The 15,758-nt window shown below is 48.1% G+C and overlaps 1 protein-coding gene across 3 annotated transcripts in view; it reads left to right on the top strand.

Moving 5' to 3' along the window:
• The first annotated feature begins 2,669 nt into the window (after window positions 1-2,669).
• The window catches only part of LOC129343533 (membrane-spanning 4-domains subfamily A member 15-like), a 37,075-nt gene continuing 23,986 nt past the window's right edge, over window positions 2,670-15,758 (top strand). For 2 of the 3 annotated variants that reach the window (XR_008598302.1, XM_054999787.1), the window contains exons 1-2: window positions 2,670-2,978; window positions 4,225-4,383. Coding sequence is in view for 2 of the 3 variants with exons in the window: in XM_054999787.1 (XP_054855762.1) it covers window positions 4,273-4,383 (111 nt within the window). In the remaining variant the exon portion in view is untranslated. Of the gene's footprint in view, window positions 2,979-4,224; window positions 4,384-15,597; window positions 15,734-15,758 lie in introns of those variants that run through there. The other variant, XM_054999788.1, reaches the window with a different exon arrangement.

The raw sequence follows: 15,758 nt of genomic DNA, 5'->3' as shown, positions 1-15,758 counted from the left end.
GCCACAGGAGACAGAATCATTAGCCAAATGGTTGTCATGGGGTGGAATCACAAAATATTGGAAGGTTGTGTCCTCTTATGAATGGGCTCCACTTGCAGTCCTCAGGGGTCTCGCCTCCAAAGAACTTTCTGCTCCATGATATGAAGGAATGCCTGAATTGGTGTTTTGCTTCCTGGGAGAAACCAGTGAGCACCAGGAAACACATCAGTGGGTACCACGGCACCCACAGGTATCTTATCAGGAACTGTTATTCTACATTTTCATAAATCAGCCAGATTTGAGTCCAGAGGCACCTTAGAGAACAACAAGATTTTTAGTGCATAAGCTTTCAAGAATCAAAGCTCCCTTCTTCAGATACACTTTTTTGATATACACTGATTAAATATGGCCTGATCTAGATAGAGCAGGAGAACCTGATCTGTCAAATCTGAGAAGCTAAGCAGGGTTGGCCTTGGTTAGTAATTGGATGGAGACCTCCCAGGAAGACAAGGGTCGTTACACAGAGGCAGGCAACGGCAAACCACCTCGGTTAGTCTCTTGCCATGAAAACCCCACCAGGGGTCGCCATAGATGACTATGAATGGAGGGCAGGATTTCATTTTCAGGATTAAACATATATATTGTTCCCTCCCCTGCCACCAGCCAGCCACCCAGATAATCAGACCATTGGGCATACATTTCATCAGTTGCTGGGACCTATAGTTAAAACCTTTCCTAAATCCACATTTGCAAAGCGAATTTTGGTGACTATGTCTTGATCTGGTAACAACTTGCAAGGAAACATTCCCGGGAGGGAATGAACCTGAAGTATTTCCACTCCTCACAGGTTTTAGTTTTTGTTCCTGGAGTTTCTCTAAAGTAGAATTTTTTTAAAAAAACACCTAGGGAGGAAACATCTGTGGGGCAGAATTGGCAGGCGGGGGAAGGGCTAATCCTCTCTATCAGTCCTCCCCCCCCAACCTGCATTAGAAATATTTGAAAAGGAAGGGGAGGAAGGGAAGTGTCTTTAGCGTCTTGCTTCTTTGCAAAGCTTTGGTTGGAGAGCGCAACTGCGTCGCAGCAGTCCGGTTGCCTGTTGCGTTGCTGGCCAGCTCCAGGCCAAGAAAGAACAGGGTTCCTCGAGCTACCCGGGCCGTTTGGGGATGAATGAAAGCCCCAAGAAGGCGGGAGGCAGAGGGGCTTCGCATAGAACTTTAAGCACTCACAACGTGGACAAAGTGGGCGCTGACGGAGGTGTCCCGTTTCTGTTTAAATCGCTCATTATTCCAGTGACTGCTTAACCATGGCTGATTCCACATACGTTGGATAATGCACTTTCAACGCACTTTATCAATCGTTTGAGGTGGATTTTTTGTTCCGCACACAAAAAAATCAGTTCCAAAAGATCTATAAAGTGGATTGGAAGTGCATTATCCAACGTGTGCGGAATCACAAAGACTCCCAAGTTGGTTGAAGCCATCAAGTTATGCAGGCAGGGTTTTTTTTTTAGAATGGCACTGCAGCAGACTAACTACTTCCCCCTCCCACCTCCTGCATAATATTTCAGTCCATTTACTTTTAAGAATGTCAACCGATGCAAATGTCCATAGAGGGCCACCGAGTTTGCACCGAGCTGGCTGAAATGAGGGCCTGATTCCAAAGGCACAATTCGTCAGTAAGCAACAAAGCAACCATTCTTCAGAGCTCCCCAAGAGAGCTTTGGCTCTTGAAAGCGTTGGTCTTTACGGTGCGACTGGACCTGAATCTGGCTCTTCTACTACAGACCAACGCGGCTACCCTACCAAAATTCTTCAGTACATTGCTTTATGTACCCCCTCTACGCAGCCTCTAGCAACAATTGAGATATTCGACAAACAGCCAGCAACAATAACAATAACAACAATGATAATGATAATAATCTGCCTTTCTCACTGAGACAGAAGGTGGATTACACAATGTGGTGGTGGAGAGGGCCCTCAAGTCATAGCTGACTTCTGGCGACCCCTTTTGGGGTTTCATGGCAAGAGACTATCAGAGGTGGTTTGCCACTGCCTGCCTCTGCAAACCTGGTTTCGGTTGGAGGTCTCCCATCTAATTAATAACCAAGGACGACCCTGCTTAGCTGCTGAGATCTGACGAGATCAGACTCACCTGGGCTATCCAGGTCAGGGCGGATTATGCACTATGTACTGTCAATTTCAAAGACATTTCAATGCACATGAAATAGGGTTTGAAAAATGAAATCCTGTCCTCAGGTCATAGGCGACCCCTGCTGGGGTTTTCATGGCAAGAGGCTAACAGGGGTGGTTTGTCGTTGTTTGCCTGTGCAACCCTGCAAATGTGCAAATCTGTAACAACAACAAGAAGAATACTGACTGCGTCATTTTGGCAAGGTCGGTCCTCTTGTCTCCCTTCCCAGGCGCTCAAGGGACCACCCGGGCCTCTCTCCGCCTCTGACCCGGTTCGGTTACCATGGCTCTGCTGCTGGAAGATCGCGGCGGAGCTTTCTCCAGCTGAAATCTGTGCAAAGCGATGCGATCCGGGGGCTGCCCGCCCTCCCCCGCGCTCCCTCCATGGCCCGCCTCCGGTGGCCTCCGAGCAGAGAGCGCACTCCCCCCAGAGAATCGCAGCTCCATCTTAAGCAGGGGGCGTGGGCTCTCGGCTGCCCCTGCTTGGAAATCTGGTTGCTCTCTCAGGCGTCGCTGGACTCCAATCCTACCTTTCTGTCCCGATCAAGCTGGGGTGCTGCCGAGCCCACGCCCTCCCGTGGTCAACATCCCCGTAGCCCCTCCTTTGCTCCCTCTCCCCTCCGGGGCGTCTGGAGCTGCGCTCGGAGTTCCTGCTAGGACTGAGCCCTGGAGCAGCTGTGGGGGAAACGTTGCCTCCTGCACCGGCGTTGTGGATCAGGGCGAGGGGGCACAGCCCGCCTGGTTCCCTGGATGGATTTTCACCTTGCTGTGCTCGGGAAATAAAGCTGCCCGCCTGGCCTGCTGGTGTGGGTGAGTCCTCTGGTTGCTGTGCAGTTGGGCAGAGGGCCCCCCCCCCCCGAGGCTGCCTCGGCCACAAATAGAGCATGGAGGGGAGGGAACTCAGCGAGGACGTGATTCCGCTTTTGTAGGCTGGAGATCAGTTATATTTTGGAAGATCTCCAGGCCCCTCTTGGAAAGGTAGCAACCCTGCGATGAAATCCATGCTACCACCACCACCCATCTTTCCACTTGATCAAGTGGAGTGCAAGTGAATGGCAAGTGAGCAGGGAGGAATACACGTGAGTCTGTTCACTTGCCAGGCAAGTGTCATTCGTCACTTGTAGCTTGGCCCTTAGTCACTGCCCTGTTGCCCACAGCTGCCAATAGGTCAGGTCAGCAGGCAGGGTGCCAAGTCTCTCTCTGCTTCACTGGTCCACTAGTTCAGCTTCTGCCTGCTGCTGAAAGTGAGTTCAAGCTCAGAGGAAGTTTTGTGGGAGCAGGAAAGGACCGACCCTTCTAGGAAGCCCCTGCAGCCCAAATTTGTCAGACAGCAGAAGGAGACCGCTGGGCCCTTCCAAAGGCCACCTACAATCACAGGACCCGTTTCCCCTAATGCCCTTAAACCAACTTTACAGGTGCAACCAAGGTTGTGATCTTTGCACTATGCACCCTTCTGCACCCAGAATCAAGAACGTGCCAACTTTACTGACCAGCATGCAGTTGATGGGGTGGAGATGGATAGATAAAAACACTTCTTAGAGGAGGTCACCACAACTGGGAAAGCAGAGGGAGGGGGAAAGAAGATTTTTTTCTATCTTTCCTTGAGAATTGTAGGATCCAGCTTATTATGAGACCAAACAGTACACCCCTTGGTTAGCACAGAATGCCAGGGTGTGGTCTGGAGTCTCTCACACTATTCTCTGTGTCAATAATATTCAGCCTCTAGGTTTACTTCCAGAGTAGAAAGAGGATTGGGGGAAGGCAGGATTGTGCGCTTAGGGGTGTGATGAAAATTGCAAATTGAGGTCATAGCTGTGCCAAGCAACTGTGGTTTATTAATTAACCGATTAATTAACCAATTAATCCTCCTTGCTTGCCTTATGACCCAGTGACACAAGGGAGCATATTCCAGTCCCTTTCCTCTTGCTGCAACCCCAGTACAAGAGGATGCTTGCTTCCTCCTTCTAAGTTGGCTCCTACTTGAAAATACTTGCTCTGATTTCTGTCTTTCCCTCCCCTCCACTTCTCCGTCTGCTCAACCTCTTCTGAACCCAAGCATCGCTTCCAGATCCTAGTTGCCATCAGAACCTTCGCACTAGCCACCATGGACCAAAGGAACCCTGCAACACTGGCGTCCATCTCAAAGGCCATAACAAGGCCTTCTATGCCACGGCCACTGAAGACGTTTTATCGGGGTGAACCGATGGCTCTAGGGGTAAGTAAGAAGCACAGGGGAAGCCCTAGCATGCCCCTAGAGAAGATGAAATGACTCAGGCTCTTTCCCTCAATCAGGAAGAATGTTATGTCTCTGTATGAGTTGTGTCTTGGTTCTTGCCTCTTTCCAATCATCCTTCATTGCCAGTATCCCTGGATCAGGAGTAAGGGGATCATTAAATCACTCCTGGTGCAGATGTACAGTGGAATTACCTGCTGTCTGAGAAATCTGCATGTTACAACCCTGCAAGAGTCCTTGTTCTGGACTTGGTCCCGCTCAGGGGCACATAGAACAACGCCTCACACAGATATACATGCAAATATACATATGAGGAAGGTAGGGTTTTTGGTTTGTTTTTAAGATGTGTAAAAGAACTTGTGTTCATGAGCCAAACTTTCTATCTTTGCCCCCCCTAAACTGTACCTCAAGTAGCAAAAGTTTTGGAAATCCATTGAAATTAGGACTTTGCCCATTTAATGGCTCTTAGATTTAGAGCACTTGGCTTTAGCCTTTTAAGGGACTCGGGAATCCTGGGTTCAAATCCCTTTCTGGCTATTAAACTAGTGAAAGACCTTGAGCCAGTCACGTTCTCTTCACCTGACCTCACAGGGCGGTTGTGATGATGAAATTGGGAGGGGAACCACATACAAAATTTTGAGGTCCTTCAAGGAAAAGGCAGTCTAGTGATGCAGTAAGAATATAAATATCTGAATTCATTACTGGCTAGGAGCATTCTGACCAAACTGATCATTTACTCTTAGTGCAAAGCTAGATTTGCTCAGACTAATAAATATTTAGATGGAGTGAGATGGAAGAGGTTGCATTTATTTATTTTGTGGAAAATATTTCCCAAGATACAAACTGTGCTGGAGAAAAGCAGCCACTTGCTTCTTGTTTCAGTTCCTCTTGGCAAAAGTTGGTTAATCTGTTCTGCGGGTGATTAATAAAAACAAACCACATGAACTTCCTTGTAGGTAACAGAGGCAGCAAAGCTCTGAATACCCTTGCTGGAGGGGCAGCATCAGGGACAGGCCTTCATCTCTCTGCCCTGTTAGTTGGCCCCTCTGGAACAAGTGGTTGGCCACTACCTGAGACGTGATACTGGACCACTGGTCTGGTCTACCAGGGCTCTCCTGTTCTTATAGGACTTGCCCTTATCTGTTCCCAAGAACTGATGAGCAAGCACTAGGCATCTCACATTCAGAACTTGACAAGGAGAGAGTCACACAAAAACTGGCGCCTGGTAGTCAGAGGTATACTGCCTTGGTACATGGAGGTTCCATTCTTAATGAATGTGGTGACATGTGACAAACTTTTCCTCCATAATATATGTGGCAAGGATAAAACTGGCTTCCATTTGCCAGTGGACATATATTGTCTCATCAGCTTAATATAAGATGGGATGGACAGAAATGGTATTCGCTTTCTGTCTGTATCCCCTTTGTGTAAAGATGTCGCAGACATGAAGTTAACTTTCTAGAGCTAGAGCCATGCCCCTTCTCCTTTCTTTTCTTCTGCTACACCGCTTCAGAGTTCCACTGTGGAACCGCAGAAACTCTTTACTGGCTACATATTTGGATTCTAAAATAACCTCTGACCAATGTAATTACATTCAATCATGTAACATTTAAATCTTGCCCTTCTGCCTTGGAGTTCAGGATCTTATCTGTGCTTCTCCCTTTTTATTCTTATAAGTTAGGCTGAGGAAAAAAATAATTGACGGAAGTGAGACAAGTGAGGATTCGAACTCCGATCTCCATAGACATAGATGAGCCCTCTAAGTAGCACTCTAAATATTGTTGAAGGCTTTCACGGCCGCAGAACGATGGTTGTTGTGGGTTTTCCAGGCTGTATTGCTGGGCTGTATTGCCGTACAATGCCAAGACCACGACAATACAGTCCGGAAAACCCACAACAACCATAGCATCCTACATGTTGCATCAGCCAGATGTTCCATTTGGCTGCATCTTGCCCCATAAGAAGTGAGCAGTCTGTGTTATTTAGCCTCTTCCTCCAAAAGCCCAATCCTGCCAGATGTTTCTGTCCACAGTTGCCCCCATGCTGTCTCTCAGCTGTGGCTCCAGAGCACATTTCTGTTGTAAAGCACATTTGGAAACCTAGTGGATTAGGAGGAGTTGAACACATGAAGCTGCCTCAGACTGAATCTGACCATTGGTCCATCGATCAAGGTCATAGCTTTCTACTTTGACTGGGAGCTGCTCTCCAGGAACTCAGTTCGAAATCTTTCACATCTTCTGTGATCTTATCCTTTTAACTAGAGATGCTGAGGATTGAACTTGGGACCTTCTGCATGCTGATTGGATGCTCTCTCACGGTACCATGGCCCTACCCCTAAAGGGAGAGCAAAGCAATGGTGTTGGGCTGAAGGCCTTTGCCACAAACGGTGCCATCTCAATTATGCTCAACCATTGAAATACTTGACAGCTTTCTTTGTTTCAAATACTGAGAGAGTTGATCATGATGAGACAACCTATCTATACCTATAAAAGGCGAGCCGTGTTCCTGACAACAAATCTCTTATCCCAAAGAGCAGGTGTGCTGGTGCGCCCGTAGTGCAGATATGAGGAGTGTCCTGGGCAACGCTTCCTATAAGCAGCGGTCCAATCCAGCCCAAATTGGGCCAAACCGGGCTGCTGCTGGGCACCAGAGTGCCCCAGGCCATCTTTCCCCCCACCCCCAGCGATCCTCGCCTGCAGCGGCCCTATATGGCCCAAATCAGGCCAAACCAGGCTACTGCAGGCCGGTATCGCTGGGGGTGGGGAAGGTGGCCTGGAGCACTGTGGTGCCCGGCAGTGGCCCGATCCCAGCCTGCAGCGGCTCGTTCTGGCCCAAATCAGGCTGCTGCTGGGTGCTAAAGCACCCTAGTCCACCTTCCCCACCTCTACTCCAGCAATCTCGGCCTGCATTGCCCACCCCCACCCCCAGCAAATGGGGCTGAATTGAGCTGGTGCCATGAGCCCGAGCATATCAGGCTGCCTGCCCCACCCCCGGCAGCAATCCTGGACTGCAGCAGCCCAATCTGGCTTCAATGAGGCCAAATCGAGCTGTTACTGGATGCAGGTGCATGCCAGGGTGCCTGCCTGCCCATCAGGGTGCTGGGGAGGGGGCAATGCCCACCTGGTGGCCCTGCCCTCCCCCCTGATCAGGCTTGGCTGCCGTGCCCTCCCCCACCTACATTGGGCAATGTCTGGCCCAGCCCCCCAATCAGGTCACAGGGAAGGGGGCAATGCCAGGCCCAGCTGCCCTGTCTTCCCCTTGCCCCAATCATGGTGTTTGGGAGGGGTAATGCCCAGCCTGGCTCCCCTGCCCTCCCCCCCTGATTGGGGGTGCTGAGGAGCAGGAAAAGCCAGGCCCAGCCATCCTGCCTTCCTCCCACCCAGATTGGGGCTCTGGGGAGGGGGCAATGCCAGGTCCCACCACCCTGCCCTCCCCCTGACCAGATCTGGGCATGACAGACAGCAATGCCTGGCCTGCCTGCCCTGTCCTTTCTAGAGCCTGTTGTATTTTCCCCCCACAATGGCCTTTGTTACCAGTTGGTTTATGAGTCTGCATCTCCACTCACTGGCATGTCTTAACAAAAACAACTATGTGAGAGATTAAGATACGAGACATAAGAAATAGCCTGTGTTGTATGGTGATTAGAATGTTGATCCAGGTTGAAATCCCCATATTCATGAAGCTAACTGGGTGCCTTTGGGTCAGTATCTCAGCCTAACCTACCTCACAGGGTTGTCTGTGGAAACAGAATGGTGGTGGAAGAGACAATCTATACTGCCTTGAGCTCCTTAGAAGAAACCACAGAAAGAGAGACGCCGAAAAACGAGTCAACAGACCGTATTGAACGGCACAGAAAAAGCCATGGGCAAAGAAAACAAAGGGAGAGCACCTGAATTTCGCGGCTGCTCTCAACAGCAATTAAGCAAGGACAAAAAAACAAAGGGAGAGTACTCAAATTTCTCGGCTACTCCCAAATAAAGCGCCCAGACTTGGCGGCTGCTTTCAACAGGAATTAGGCACAGAAAACAAAAACAAGGGGAGAGCACAGGGGTTTCTCGGCTACTCCTGACGGGAAAATGGCAACGGGCTTGCCAGGCTATACTTTATCCCGTTTCGCACAAAATTAAGCTTCTTCAGCAGCCAAAATCATAAATTCCATTTCAACATGTACTTCTGCATAACAAATAAAAGTTGCTGGCAGGCAGACAGGAACTAAACGTTTCTTCTCAGTTTCAAATTAGCTGTGATTTCTTCCATCCATCTGCAAACCCTAGTATGTGGGTGTAACCTAAATAGAACGCCAGTCTGGTGTACTGCAGCAGAAAGAAGGAAGAAGTGCCTTCTATGCAGGGGGCAGCAAGGATCACTAAGAGCGGGACCACAAGTGACGCCTGACACAGGTTGGACACTAGTCAGCTTCCCTCAAGTTTTGATGGGAAATGTAGGCATCCTGGTCTTGCAGCTTGGCTCTCTGTCTGCTGTCCAATGGACTTTTCAACTGTCACTTGTCCAACATTCCGCCAAGCTGCCTACATTTCCCATCAAAACTTGAGCTGACTAGTGTCCAACCTGTGTCAGGTGTCACTTGTGGTCCTGCTCTTAGTTAAGACAGTGAGAGTGGCTTCTCTCTCGTTTCCTGGGGGTCATTTCTTTGTCTTGTCTCCTACTGGGCTAAACAGGGCAATATCCTGCTTCTTCTCTCTCTTGCTTCGCTTCACTCTCTCTACAAGATGTAGTCAGATAGCAAGGAACCTCTCTCTCTCTCCTCTTCACTATCAAGTATGTATTTCCTCAAATAAACTTTTTGCCTCTTTAATCAGCACAGCGTAACTTCACTGCTCTGTTTTTTTGCACTCAGCTAACATGATCATCTCTTGGCTTGAACCCTACAGGGTTGCCAGAAGTCGGCCGCAACTCAGTGACCAAAACAAACAACCCCCCACCCCTCTTTTGACATCTGTGCCTCATCAAAAGGAATGCAAAATGAAACAAATTATGAGTTAGATCACAAAGATAGTTGAGATCTTTTGGACATTTTTGCATCTATATAGGAACATCTGAATATATCTTTCAAACTGGAAATGTTCCTGCTAAATATAATGCCGGATGAGATAAATAGGGAAAATAGATATTTGACAATTAACATAACAACAGCAGCAAGAATAGTATATGCCAGACACTGGAAAAATACAGATACTCCAACAAAAGAAGAATTGATAGAAAAAATCTTAAAGATGGCAGAAGTAGACACACTGACAGAATTAATAAAAGAAGAAAGCAGACATAAGGGGAAGCAAAAATGGACCCTGTTCTATAGATGGAGTGAACAAAAATATAAAATAGGGACTTAGGTGCACACTAGCAAAATATAATTAAATGAGGGGGGGGAGAAAAGTATTAGAACTAAAAGCAGGTAGACTTATAACAATAGCTTAGTGAAAGGTAATATAAATATGATGGAATTGTAGAGATGGAATGAACTGCATGGTATATAACATGTAACAACAAAAATGTAAGATTTCGATTAATTCTGTTATCAGAGTGAACTAGAACCAAAACCAATAAAAATATACTATAACAAGGAACATCTACATTACGTAGCATAGTAATCATAAAACCCCTGTTATAACCCATTTGGGAGAGGGCAATCTTTAGACATTCCTCTTCCCGAACCAGTTCTCCTTTGATTCAGGCCTTGGGATTTGCTCCGTCTTCTACATATCAAGTATTTCTTTTTCTGAGGTGCCCCAATACGGGTCCCAGGTCTGCCTTTGAATTGTTCACTCTAGGGGATTGCCTGTGGTTGCCACAAAGGGCAAAGAGAGCCAAGGGGCGAGAGGAGGAAGTGGGCTGGGATCTGCGGAGAATAAACATGCAGATTCCATGGAAAGATCTTGGCCCTCTTGCAGAACGCATGGCTTGATTTCTCCCCGTAGGTGAAAGGCATGCTGGGAATGAATGTTGTGAGTGCCGTGGCAGCTGGCGTTGGGATTGTGATGCTCTCTGGTTGTTTACTGCTTTCAGCATTCTACCATTTATGTGACTCATACTATACACGGGACATCCCACCCGAAATTCGCCATGAAACCTTTGCCATCCCTCACATAAGTGCGCCTTGTCGAAGAACAGGTCAGATTATCCAGTCTGAAGAAGGGAGGAGAAATGTGAGTGTCTCCCTTTGTGATGAATTTTACCTTTGAAGGGAGAATGCTCTCCCTGATCTCATCGTTCCCACAATCAGAGCCAGTGAGGTGTAGTGGTTAGAGTGGGGGATTCGAACACAGGTTCGAATCCCTGCTCTGCCATGGATGCTTGCTGGGTGACTTCGGGCCAGTCACTCATACACTTCTCATCCTAACTTATTGCACAGGGTTGATGTAAGGGCAGAACATGGAGGAGAGGAGATTGATGCAAGGTACTTTAGGTCCCAATTGGGGGAAAAGTTGGTGAGTGAGTGAGTGAGTGAATCCCAAAAAGCTTTTGGGTGTTTGGGAAGAACAAAAGAAATTAAAGTGGGTTAGGGCCTAATGTTGCCAGAGGAACCCGTTGTGCTTCTCCAGAGCCTGTAAGAATGGAGTTCCTCCCAGCTGGGACAGGTGCAGCATCTGTAACATGCAGTCAGATGTCAGACAGCTGTGTTCGTGAAGGTGGGAAAGCAAGGGTCATTGAAATGGAGGTTGTGCTTCTCCGACAGGCTGTCATGTTCAACATAACTGTGATTCTCTTGGTGTTCACCATCCTCGAATTCCTCATTGCCATCACCGGTGCTGCTTTTGGGTGTGCCAGCGTCTGCCTGAATGACAACAGCGAAACGGTAATTGCCTGTACTGGGGAGTCAAGGTTACGCAATGAAAGGAGGAGTCTCCAGGAGAGGAAATTGTTCTGTCCTAGGGGACATGGGGGTGAAAATAGTATTCTACTCAGAGGTGGGAGCTGGATCCAGGATGTCTCCCCCTCCGAGGACCCATGAAGGAGCGAAACAGGCATGGAGGCAGAGACCTTGGCCTGGAAATGTGAATCCCAGCAGCACATCCCACACTCCCATCTAAAAGGGAAAGCAGGTAGACGTGATTACTTCCCTTTCAAAAGGAGCAGTTCATAACCCTGATTGGACATGCTCCCGAACAGAGCTCAAAGTGTGAATCTGAGGCTTGGACTTGGGTGTTCTAAAGTCATTCTCAAGAAGTGCTATAGAATGTTTGAGGAAAGATGCCCTTAAGAGGCAGGCGAATGGACCCTTTGTGCTTCCTAAAAGGAACATGATCATAAGAACAACCAGTGATGTGAAGGTGAAAGAGGCTTGGACGCTTGGAGCTTCATTTCTACTCATGGGCAAAAGTGAGGAGGACAAATGTAGTAAGCTGCTCGGAACCATATAAAATGCCTCCAAGGTCCGGATCTAGCCTACAGGCTGCAGAATCAGTGCTGTTGCGAGGCAGAACAATTCGATGTGACGCCCAGAGCTATTGAAGGAGTCAAGCCACCCCGGATAGCGTAATAGCCAAGTCTGAACCCTGGAGTAGTGGTAAACCTGGCCTCTTCTCTTGTGTTGAGTGGGGTCTCTTCTTTCTTTCAGACGGTAGTGGTTTTTCAGAATGCAGCCCAGGGGGCTCCTCCGGCTTTCCCAGTACCAGCCAAGGTGGATGAGGTACCCTGAGCATCCCTGACCTCCTTCATTCCTGATCTAATATTTTAGACTCCCTTTTGACGAAAGGCTAATTGCACAGCATGCCTTATCCAGCGGAGGATTCGCTAAACATCTTAACTTTTTTTTTAAATTGCCAAACATTGTAAATAAATCAGCATATTGGCTAGATTTTTAAATAAGAATGACAAGTCTTTTCATTGTTTTTTATTTGGGCTTCCTCTTTCTAATCCCTTATGGTTATGTAATATGGGTACTTTATGACAAGCTTGCCTTCTGTAACTGTAGTTATGTTCCTGGCTGCCACTGGAAATCCTGTTCTCTCCCAGTATGGGGATTACAGGGTTGGAAAAACAGTTTTGCTCTTTAACTAATCTGCGTTGTAGTTTGAAGGAGACAGAAAAGTTGTGGATACATGAGAGAAAATACATGCATTTTTGTAATGAATAAAACTTCAAAACAAAACATACCTGTTATTCAGCATTCAGTCAAGGCATGTCTAGTCAGAAGTCGTCTTCACTAAGTTCAATGAGGTCATTTCTGGACTAGTGTGCATAGATAAGAGTGCAGAGAGAAAAATAAATATTCCAAGACTATAACAGCAATACAGATATCCTCAACAGTTTTACATCAGAGAATCGTCGCGGTGTAATGGCTCCTGGCACAAAAGTGCTGGGCGGGTTATTCTGGAAGCAGCTGAAAGGAGATGCTGACTTCCAGGTAGCTTTAACGCGCTGCCTCTTTCAACCCAGATTTTAAAGGAATCCTTACTTACAGTTGAAGCCAGTGAACAAGACATGGTTCAATCAGAAGCAAGATACATCTTTATTGGTCCAGATTTATTTGTAGACAAGCGGTAAATTTATGATAGCTGTTGCATCCTTGCTTGAGGGGGTAAGATGCTGAACAAAGGGAGGAAGAGGACCATCAACTTCAAACACCTTCACAGGAAGTCTACAATAAATTTCTATATTGCAGAGGGGGGGACTACAATTCCCATGAGTACCAATTGTTAAAGGGACAGCACATAGTTCTGACTACACAGATACTCAGAGGCTTTTTAAACTGCGGTTACAGTACACTGGTCCTCTGACTGTGGTCCCCCCCCCCCGGTTGCCCTCCCCTCCCAAGCAATGTCCCTCCCCACAGAACTTTTAAGTGAAAGTGCCACCTTCAACGCTGCTCTTCTCCTCGTGCTGAGCCGGTCCCCTAAAGGCCTGGCTTATTGCACGATGCCTTGTTTACCGCCCAGACGTGCGCTGCGACTGCTGTTGAAGCCCAACCCGCCCCGGGAGAGCGGGGGCTGCGGTCGCTCCTTCGCCGCTATTGGTGGCGATGGGGAAACTGACGCCTGCCGCGTCAGTTCCAAACAGCGGCTCCGGGTCTCGGAAGGGGAGGCGAGAGATCCCTTTGCCTTTCCAAAGCCCCTGTGCGCGCAGACTGCATTCCTCAGAACGGTTCCCTCGGAGTAAGCCCCGCTGGCTACGCTGGGGCTTACTTCCGAGTAGACCCGCTGTAGGCTCGCTCCCCCGTTGATAGACGTTCCCAGCGCGCGTCGGGCCTGCAAGACCCTGCAAGGGAGAGACCATAAACGCGTCCTATTCGTCCATCGAGGCCGGCAGATGGGGCGTCCTCCGCGCTGCTCCTCCTCTTTTCCTCGGGGCGTGTGGAGCCGAGCCCAGAATCCTGAAGAATTTCCCTGCCGAGGGTTTGGCTCACCTGCCAGGAGACGAGGTGGCCCTTTTTTCAAGAGGAGGGGGATTTTCGTCCCCGATCTGCCCCCTACAGAACTCCTTTGGTTTGGAAAGAGGCCAAGGGGAAGCATACGGCCCAGCTCGGGACTCTGCGGGTCCATTTCGGCGCATTGCGAATTTGGACCACAGTGGGACAGTGCGGGGATTTTCAACTCCCCCGCCAGCTCCGCTTGGCTAGATCCGTGACAGCCGCCGGTCTCCACTTCTGCTGCTCCATTGAACACTGAACCTGGGAATCGATTCGTGTTGGCAAGTATACCTTCAGCTTTGTACGTGTGGATGAGAAAACACGGGTCTGGCAGCCCTGCCTGTACCCCACAACTCCAAAAGGTGGACTTGGCTCCAGTTCCCCCTTACAAAGTATCCTTCAAGACCCCTCCCCTCCCACTTTTACATAAAAGCTATTTCCACACACATGGAATAATGCACTTTCAATGCACTTTAGCAATCCTTTGGAAGTGGATTTTTTGTTCCACGCATGGAAAAGCAGTTCCAAATGTTCACTAAAAAGTGGATTTTCCGATGTGTGTGGAAGCAGCCAAAGAGTGCAAAAGCGCTCAAGAGTAAATTTGCCCACTTTCCCCCCTCTTTAGCAGGCTCCTGAGTCTTACACGCAATGGCAGGCAAAAGGGACCGAGCAGATTCTCCTGCCAGGCACATACTTCACCAGTTGAATTTCTGCCAGCTTCCAAAGTTGTTAAGGGCTTAACGGGCATGGATGGGGAAGGCTGATCTGACCCAGAAGGCTTTGCATCCCTCATGTTTGCAATTTAGAAACAGAATCTGAGAAAACAGCTCTGTTCCTTAACTGGGCCTTGCTTAATCGTTCCCCTTAATGACGTGAAGGGCATGCAACCTCCGGGCAAAATTGCATTTGTTTATCTTTCTTCGTCAGTCCAGAGTAACTCCCACCCCTTTTAGTCTTTATGTTGAGGATCAGCTTTGGCTAACAGCTTGGACTGGAAAGCATCATAGATTTGCTAAGCCAGTTTGGTCTAGTGGTTAAGAGTGGCAGGACTCTAATCTGGAGAACTGGGTTTAATTCCCCACTCCTCCACTTGAAGCCATCTGGGTGACCTTGGGTCAGTCACAGCTCTCTCAGAGCTCTCTCAGCCCCACCCACCTCACCGGCTGATTGTTGTGAGGATAATAATAACACACATTGTAAACCGCTCTGAGTGGGTGTTAAGTTGTCCTGAAGGGCGGTGTATAAATCAAATATTATTATTATTATTATTATTATTATTATTATTATTATTATCCGATTAGGGCCTGGAGATCTCCAGGAATTATGATGGAAATTCAGACTACAGAGATCAGTTCCCCTGGATTTATTCCATAGTAATGAAGAGAAATGGCATCCATGTGTGGTCACCACAATCCCTTCTTGCCCACCTTACAACCCAGTGACCCCCCCGATGTCATTCCAGCCCCTCACATAGAGCTGAGATCCAAACTCTGGAAGGGGCCTTGCTTCCAGAGGAGTTCTTGTTCAAACAGTGTTCTGATGCTCTGATATTATTTTTTATTTTATTTATTGATGTCATTTATAGTCTGCCTTTCTCACTGAGACTCAAGAGGGATTATACAGTGGGAGATTAGTACAGTCAGTCTCAAGAACATTTCCATAAACAATGCCACAGGGTAAACAGATAAAAGCTCACAAAGACATAGCATTAGCAGGAATCCAATACAACATAGTGGTGAAGTCTATGGTTCCTAACTCATTTCTGTCTCTCCATCGCTTTGATCTCACCTGACTTCAAATATCTGGTCTCGATATAGACTACAGTTGTGGACAGGCATCTTTTCCGTCACCACCATGGCCTTGCAGAGCTTTGGCACATTCGAGTCCTTCTCAACTGGCAAAGTAGCACCTTCTATGTCTCGTCCACTGAAGAGGTTCTACAAGGGGGAGCCCATGGCCTTGGGGGTAAGTACAAAGTGCAGGGGGGGGA

Source organism: Eublepharis macularius, chromosome 15, assembly GCF_028583425.1.
Source record: "Eublepharis macularius isolate TG4126 chromosome 15, MPM_Emac_v1.0, whole genome shotgun sequence".
NCBI classification, from domain to species: Eukaryota; Metazoa; Chordata; class Lepidosauria; order Squamata; family Eublepharidae; genus Eublepharis; species Eublepharis macularius.
Note: the sequence above shows the minus strand (reverse complement) of the source record. Positions and strands in the feature narration are given on the sequence as shown.